The sequence below is a fragment of the Lytechinus pictus genome, unplaced genomic scaffold, assembly GCF_037042905.1.
Source record: "Lytechinus pictus isolate F3 Inbred unplaced genomic scaffold, Lp3.0 scaffold_19, whole genome shotgun sequence".
Lineage (NCBI taxonomy): Eukaryota > Metazoa > Echinodermata > Echinoidea > Temnopleuroida > Toxopneustidae > Lytechinus > Lytechinus pictus.
The window spans coordinates 19,505,901-19,515,113 of record NW_026974140.1 but is presented as its reverse complement, the minus strand read 5'-3'; the positions used below and the strand labels follow the sequence as shown (position 1 = coordinate 19,515,113).

General features: G+C 35.7%; 1 protein-coding gene across 1 annotated transcript; it reads left to right on the top strand.

Moving 5' to 3' along the window:
* Positions 1–1,422: 1,422 nt before the first annotated feature.
* On the top strand, positions 1,423–8,919 carry LOC129260181 (major facilitator superfamily domain-containing protein 6-A-like). Its single transcript, XM_054898209.2, has 3 exons — positions 1,423–3,031; positions 5,139–5,342; positions 5,889–8,919. Exons 1-3 carry the CDS (start codon positions 1,453–1,455, stop codon positions 6,389–6,391), a joined length of 2,286 nt encoding a protein of 761 aa, XP_054754184.2. The 5' UTR covers positions 1,423–1,452; the 3' UTR covers positions 6,392–8,919.
* Positions 8,920–9,213: the final 294 nt, after the last annotated feature.

Here is a 9,213-nt window from a genome sequence, read left to right as displayed (position 1 = left end):
CAAGGCACTGCACCTCCATGTGAACCATAATCATATTATGTAGGATATCATTTTAAAGACAATTAAATGATCTTTTTAATGATATCATACATGTATTGTGTAAAGTTGGGAGTTTGGAAAAATTAATGGCCAAACTCAGATTTCCAAACTTTTGTTAGGAGTTTATATATATATAAATATATATATTGTGAAATAAATGGATGAAGAGAACAATGGTAGGCGTAGCTTAAATCAAGGTTCCCCAGAGCTATCTGCCTTTTTGGAAATATTGGTAATGCCGAAAAAATGTCTCTGCCGGGAATCGAACCCGGGCCCCCAGCTTTGAACGCCGGTGCCTTAACCACTAGACCACAGAGACGGGTTAGTGGCTAGGGCGACCCCGATCCGATTGACCATCAGATAGACAGATCTTCGACACTATACCAATTATAATTTCCTTTGTCGGGTGTAGGTGGGTTTTGAACAATGACAAGCCGCCATGCCTCAGCTGGATCAAAGCTACATTGCTTTGATACAGTACACGTATAGGGGAAAGTATACAAATGTGTGACATTATACATGTACAACAGCTTTGGCAACTCTTTTATTTTAATATTTTGTTAAATAAATGGATGAAGAGAACAATGGTAGGCGTAGCTTAAATCAAGGTTCCCCAGAGCTATCTGCCTTTTTGGAAATATTGGTAATGCCGAAAAAATGTCTCTGCCGGGAATCGAACCCGGGCCCCCAGCTTTGAACGCCGGTGCCTTAACCACTAGACCACAGAGACGGGTTAGTGGCTAGGGCGACCCCGATCCGATTGACCATCAGATAGACAGATCTTCGATATTTTAAAATATTAAAATAAAAGAGTTGCCAAAGCTGTTGTACATGTATAATGTCACACATTTGTATACTTTCCCCTATACGTGTACTGTATCAAAGCAATGTAGCTTTGATCCAGCTGAGGCATGGCGGCTTGTCATTGTTCAAAACCCACCTACACCCGACAAAGGAAATTATAATTGGTATAGTGTCGAAGATCTGTCTATCTGATGGTCAATCGGATCGGGGTCGCCCTAGCCACTAACCCGTCTCTGTGGTCTAGTGGTTAAGGCACCGGCGTTCAAAGCTGGGGGCCCGGGTTCGATTCCCGGCAGAGACATTTTTTCGGCATTACCAATATTTCCAAAAAGGCAGATAGCTCTGGGGAACCTTGATTTAAGCTACGCCTACCATTGTTCTCTTCATCCATTTATTTAACAAAATATTAAAATAAAAGAGTTGCCAAAGCTGTTGTACATGTATAATGTCACACATTTATATATATATATATATATATATATATATATATATATATATATATATATATTAGATCACCATGTTAATGTAATGGATAAATGGTATTACTATTTATTGTTTCCCCGTTGTCTTCTAGGTTTGGCTAGCTTGGTACCATACTTGCCTTTATACATGAGTCAACTTGGTCTTTCAGCGACACAGATCGGTTTAATCAGAGGTCTGGAACCACTCCTAGCCCTCATCTTTACACACTTATGGGGAAGCATTGCTGATAGCTTTAACACCCATAGAGCCGTGCTCATTACAGCCATAGGGGGTGCCACAGTATTCCTGTTTGGGACCTTTTTTGTTCCATCTTCTATGAGAATAGGGGCATATCATAACATCACCACACAGTTACCTGTCGATCAAGATGTGCCCAGTCTTAGGACTTCAGACCTTTTGCATCCAATGGATGTAACAGAATTTCCACCGTACTTGAATGAGATTTCACCGACAGTGCAATTAGAGGATGACAGTGGTGCAAGGATCGGTATCTGTTACAGTGTTTGTAGAGCACTCAATGACAGTTTATCATGTGAGAAAAATAGGGGCACGGTAGAAGACAACTCTACGTCAGCGATGAGAGAGGAATCTTGTTTACAAACTCTGTGTTTCCTTCAACAAGAGATGGTCAGTGTCAACAGAACTAGTGGATGTAATGATAGTGGAGAAGCGTATGATTCTTTTTCTCAGGAAAGTGGTTCATCTTGTTACCAATGTGAACCAGTTATATACCAAAAACAGTCAGATGATATAAGGTACAACGAAGCTGATGTATGGTGTTCAAGAAGTAACGGAAATCCTTTGACGAATTCAACGTCTTTTAATATTTCGCTTGTCTCTTACCTGAATATTAGTGATGCAACACAGCATTCATTCTCATGTCACTGCCATGAGTACGAACCTGAAGGAAGTGAAAGAGATCATGGTGATTCAACTTTCCTCTCCACGTTTTTTCTCTTGCTCATTTTGATATTGTTTAGCAGGACGTTCCAATGCACCACCTCCCCAATACTTCACTCAACGACAATGGAATTACTGCAACAAAAACATGATGACTTTGGTAAGCAGCGTATCTGGGGTGCTTTCGGATGGGGCGCCTTTTCTCTTATCTCTGGTATTCTCATTGACCACTACGCAAGGAATTCATCCAAGAGCCTAGCACATTTTGATCCTGCATTCTATCTATTCCTCGCCTTCATGCTGGCCGCGGTGGTATTTGCAACTTTTATCGTCTTCCCTTTACAGACTTCAATCAAAGCACAGTGCCAAAGGATACCAAGACTCATCCGCAAACCCGAGATCCTAGGATTCCTGGTGACAGTCTGTATCCTAGGGATGGGTTTTGGAGTCATTGGAACATTCCTCTTCCTGTATCTTCAAGAACTTGAAGCATCTCATACCCTGATGGGATTGACACTTACTATCACCTGTATTGCAGAGATACCCTTCTTGTTTTTATCTAACCGTGTTATACGCTTCACTGGTCATATAGGAGCTCTCTGCTTCTCATTATTCTGCTATACTGTACGTTTCTTAGGATACTCCCTAATCAGCAATCCCTGGGCAGTCATACCTTTTGAGCTTTTACATGGAATCACCTATGGGTTATCTTGGGCCGCTTGTACATCCTATGCCAATCAGAACGCACCACCAGGTCTGGCCTTAACACTGCAAGCAGTCTTCACCAGCGTTCATATGGGATTTGGTATGTTTCACAATAGTGCTAATTATTTTTAGATTTAAAAATGTATTTTTAAATCCTTTATACTGCATATCTTGGAATATATACTTCAAGTAGTTATATTGTAATCGGTACATAATGCGTCAATATTAGGCCAAAATATTCTATCTGTTTCTAAATAAAAAATGGTGTTATGTGATAATATATGAAAATATTATTGTCAGACTGCTGGTGGTTCAAAATAAAGACAAAAATGAGGAAAAGTGACAAACTGGCAATAGAATAATATTTAGTTCTCAACATAGTTATGGGAATAATATATTTATTCTAGTGCATTGCCCTGGGAGGCAAGGGTGGTGGGGGTACCCCCCCCCCCCATGATTTTTCAGGGGATGCTGCGTGTGTTATTTACCATAGGCAGTACCTCCTTGAAATCAGGTTGACAAGAAAGATTTTATTGCTCCCAAATGACGGAGATTTGGGAGCAATAACTTTTTTTTTGCTTGCCAAATTTTTCCTTACCAAATTCCCTATCATCATGCAGTGAAATCTCAAAATGAATGCAGTTTGTAAGCAATGTAATATAAATTAGATTTGACCATTAATTCCCACTAACGAGTTACACATTCAATCTATGCTAAAATGTACGTAATGAAATTGAAAAAATAAAAAGGGAATCAAGCACAATTTGCCTTGATTATTTGTGATAGTGCATGTGATTGCATTTGAATTAATAAAAGACATAAATAAAAAAGGGGGGACACTGCCATGATTGTAACAGTATAATGGGGGCTAAATTATAAGAAATATGAATATATAGTGAAAATATACAAATAGGAATTGCTTTCAGTGTACTGTAAAACAAGATATTATCATTAAACTTTTGATAGAATCTCACTTCAGGTCAGCATTATATGGCACAATGACTTGCGCAGTGATCTCTATTATTTTCAGACGGAAAGTAAATAAAAGCTACATAGCCATGTAAAGGTGAAGTATATATTACTATATACTGCTGATGATAACACATTTATGAAATTCAGTATATTCATTAACTTTATTGATAAATAATTACAAATATAGCAGAAGCAAATTACATTGATAAACCAATGTATTATATTACACAGATTTTGAATATGTACTAAGTTAATAGCGATGTAAAATAGTACTTTACAATCTACTTCAGATAACGATCATTCTACATGTCAAATCGAATTGTATTATATGAGGGGGGCGAGGTTATTGAATTATCGAACCATTCAGAAATTAAGGATTTGTATGAACAGCGAAAATAGGAATTACTAGTGTTAAATGGTAGACCTATTGGTTTTCCACTCAAAACATGTAATCAATTAGCTGACTGTAAAAAAAATATGACAAATGTAGACAATAATATTTTTTTAAGAAATATATTTCACGAATATGGACTATAGATTTTTTTAATACGGGATAAAGATAGTGTATAACAATCAGGCTATAGTTATGACTATAGGATGAAAATCCTTACTTGATGGGATTGCACTGGACTCTTATACACTGACTTGATAAATATATATTCTCGTTTACACCTATCACTTGATATCAATGTATTATATATAAATCACAAGGGAACTGAAAAGATAACGCGATACATCATGTTGAATGCTCCAATGAATTAAAGCATAGGTCACCCTCTGTGTGTGTCTGTTAACTTAGATTGTGAAAGATGCCTTAGGCCTATAAAAGGCTATAGTATTCAGATATAATTTTAGGGTATGAAAATAATTTTGAGAGGCTCTTTCTAAAACAGAATATATATTCTTTTATGATTAAACACGACAGATGGGAAAATGTGGTTCTTAAAGGGCTTATTGTTGATGTATTTTAGTTGTTGTTGTTGTTGTTTTATAATAGAAGGGAACGTGATTCTTTATCTTTATCTCATTAGGAATCCAATCAAAATTATATTTACATATTTTTTTATTTTTTTTTACGTTTCATAATTGCTAATCTTATTTTTTAAGATTTGTTTTCTTGTTTGATATACAAGCCCGTAAAATGATGTAGGCCCCAATATTCTTGAGGGTGAACTTTCTTTTTCTATTTTAAATCTCCTCTCTTTTCTTTCCTTATTAAATCTTATTTCCTGCAGGAAAGGGTCTAGGAACATTATTAGGAGGACTGGTTTATGATCGGTTTGGAAGTCGTAATTTATTCCGTGCCTCAGCTTTCGTAGTTGGTCTGTCTGGATTACTGTATCTAGGTTTATACCATGTCTTCACTAAGAGGTACCCACCTATACTCTACAGTAGATTCAGAACAGATGAAAGGAGTAGCAGGACCGACAGCCAGAGAGGTTGGTTTGCATTCTAGCTTCTAAATTTTTTCTCCAAATGCTCTTGTGAAAGAGATTTTCATAAATTTCTCTGTAAAAAAAAAAAAATATATATATATATATATATCAGAAAGTTTCTTCAATTAAAACACGGGCATCAATCCAACTTTAAATCACTCAAACCAAAGCATAATGACATCAACCTTTATTGTACTTACCAAACGGTCCCACCGAAATCAAATTAAAAAAACAATTAAAACACGGTTCATCATAGTCTTGAGTCCTCCTAAATTGTATGATTACATCAAAAGACAGTTTGATTTATCTTTAATTGTTTAAGCTCTCTCTCTCTCTCTCTATGCTAGCTTGAATAGTGTACCAAAAGCAAAATACAAATATTAATTTAAAAAAAAACTTGATGACACCCACAAGTATATTAAAAGAACAATAGCTTGATGGTTTTTTCAGAACTGGGAACTGGGATGAGAAGTTTTCCAATCTTTGGCACAAATATTCACAATCGAAGTACTTAAATTATGATATGCATTGCCATCTTTGTTATTATAGAAAGCAGCTCAGAAGGAAGGGTAAACCAAGCTATTGAGATGGAGACAGCTGAACTTGAACAGCTAGACGATCGACCACCTAAACTAGATGCTAGCTCAATGCGTCTTGCCCTTCGAGATATCAACCGCCCTGCTTCGCCCATGGATCCTAACACACCCGGTACAAGCCGGGAGTGTAGGGGATACCAACACATTATGGAGATGCACCCTCATCCCACCGCATACCACCACCACCACCAGCAGCCACCACCCCCTTTACGCTCCTCAAGGGAGATGATGATACATATGCCTTGTGGTTATTATCATAAGAGAAGAATGGATTCATTAGAAGATGATGATGGTGATGTATCCCCAGGATCAACTAGCTTAGCTGCTTTGATCCATAGCGAACAAGGTAGACAGTATGGAATTGAGATGGAAAGGATGATGTTACAGAATCTTGGTGTTAATATGGTGTCATACCTCGATGATGTAGATTTAGATCAAGCTATGGATGCTGTATGATTATGAAAGTTCTTGGAATGCTCCCCAGGGAGTGGAGAAAGTAAAGGCATTTTTTGCAAATAAACCAAGATTCGATGAGCGGGGGTATATAATATACCCATGAAAATGTGGTCTTGTCGGATGGAGAATATCAACTCCTTGTATCTGAAAAATACAAGTGTGTAAAATACGATCATACATAAACACATTCAGACAAAGATTTTTCTTAAATGCTATTTGCTCTTGGTCTTATTGAATGTAAATAGATGATCAACGGTCATGGATTATATGTACAACATGAAAAAAAAGAAATAGAATGTAAATATTAATCCAACATGACACTTTGGAAAATTAGCCTGTCATTGTCACCACACAGGATTTTTTTGATGAAATATTACTTTCAAGCCATAAGTAGGCCTTGATATATTTAAATTGCTTTTATTATTGATATTGATTGCATTATTTTTTTAATGCTTGAATTGAGCTTCTGGAAATTAAATTTCGGAATTTTGGAAATCAGATAAGGGTAAATGATACCACAATCCCACCAACGAAATCGATTTCAGACCGACAAAATTGATGATATTATTTCCAATGACATGTCATCGATCGATCGATGCTAAAAGCATCATGCATTTTTAATCAATATTAATGGAACGTTGTATTTGTCATAAATGGTGCTCTAATATATCCCTTGTTTACAAAATACTATGTGATATTTTGTCAAGTTTCTCTCCGTGATACCAGGAACGAATTCCAGTCTATTTCAGGGGCCGCGGAACGGTTTTCAAAGTGGGGGGCTGAGCCGAAAGTGGGGGGGGGGGGGCTAATCATACAAAAAATCACAATCATGGTAATTTTTACGTTTTTTGTACACGGTTTTGGAAAAAAGTGGGGGATGAAGCCCACCCCCCCCCCCCCCCCCGCTTCGGCAGCCCCTGTATTTGTGCTAGGGATAATAAGGTTTATTGGTTGTGTTTTGCAGTCACATCAGTTTGCACACCTGTCCTTTTTAACCAATAGAGGGAGCAATTGAGAGATAGTTTTCTTTCCGCATCGGTACAATGAAGAAAGGTGCAGAAATATTGCAAACAAAATATATGTGTTTTAGATGCATGCATTCCCAGACTATGAGCCTGTAAATGTCTCCAAAAGTATAATTACTTGATTGGAATTTTCCCAATCATTAAAGGTAAAGGGGCAAATGTATTTATCAAAGTTGTTTATATGCTGATATTTTGTTCTCAGTTTGTTGTGGAATTAAGAAAATAATATAATATTGGAAGCATTGTTTTCCACCATGAAATAACTGATAAAGTTACATTTATGGGGGCACCAATACGGTCCTATAGCAAAACACATTCATCACCGCAACCTAGGATACAAAGAGTGAGTTGATGAATTTGATTTTCATTTATTTATTTCTTTTACCAAGAATTTCACATATTTACAGGTTATAATGAAACAAGTCATAGAGAAGTTATATTATGATAAATATGGCATAAATGTAAATTGTATTCGAAAAATAACTTACGTGCTAGTTTGGCCTTGTCGCACTAGGCCGATACAACTACAGATTTTTTAAAAAATTACAAAAGAAAACTTTCAATCGCAGTGTACTTACTTCAAATGGCTTGGAGTAACAACTTTAAAATGAAAGTAAGGAGAATTATAACAAATAACTTTTAAAGAATTCCTTCAACTTTTTCTGGATATTTTCTTCAATCAAATTTCAACAATAACTTTGTTCCATATGTGTATAAGACAACGTTCGTTTGTTTTCAACTCGGAAGATAAGCATTATATTGAACTCTCCATGAAAGCTGATTGAATATTGGACCAATTACGATATTAGTACTGGTTCCTTGACATTTTACAGTGTGTATATTTGAGATTTTATTACTATGACTTGTCTAGTTTTATGAGTCAGACTTATTGTTACATTTTAATATGATTTTTTATACTTCTTTTGCAATCAAATTAGAGAGAGGGGATAATCATTCCCACATTAGATACATCGATAATCAATTGAATGCAACGTAGAAATTGACATGTGATCACGATCGTTTGGTTGATTCGATTTATTTCTGCGTTCAGTAACATGTTACAAAGTGATAAAGTATTAAAGTACAAATACATAATATAAACATTTCAATTGCAATTTGAAAAAGAATACTGGTATATGGGATTTTTTTAATACAATAATTAGAATAATTTGTGAACGCAGGAGACTGTCATCATGAACGCATGGTTGCATTAGTATAGTTAGTGATCAAAATTTGGCCAAGAAGGATAAATTTTCCGTTCATTATGAAAAATAAATAACTTTTGGATTTATTAGGTACATGTTTTTCTATTTGCACTCTGATATTTATGTTTAATTGTAACATGTCAAAATGTTTTAAATCGAAGAATCATAATGTTTATTGCACAATATTTGAATGTTCAATTATTATGGATTACAAAGATGTATGAATTAAGTTTTGTTTTGTATATATTTGTTCGTATTCTTATAAATCAATAAAATGCTAAATGCATTCATCACGTTTAAATGACATGATTGATTTCTTTATTTCGGTCTTCACTATGAATATGATCAGTCCGTTGAGGCCACAATGGGAACGGAGTGTTGCCTCATTATTTGAATGATTTTTATCCTAAGTTTCCTTTATATTTATTCAGGTTACAGACGGCGAAATAAGAATATATTAAGTCCGCGACATAATGAAAATACGATTAACGCCCTCTGACAGTATTCTGTATAACAGTTTATGGTCAAATCGCGGTATCGATTATACTTTCATCCTAAACTGTAAGCCAACGATATTTCTTTTCAATTGTTT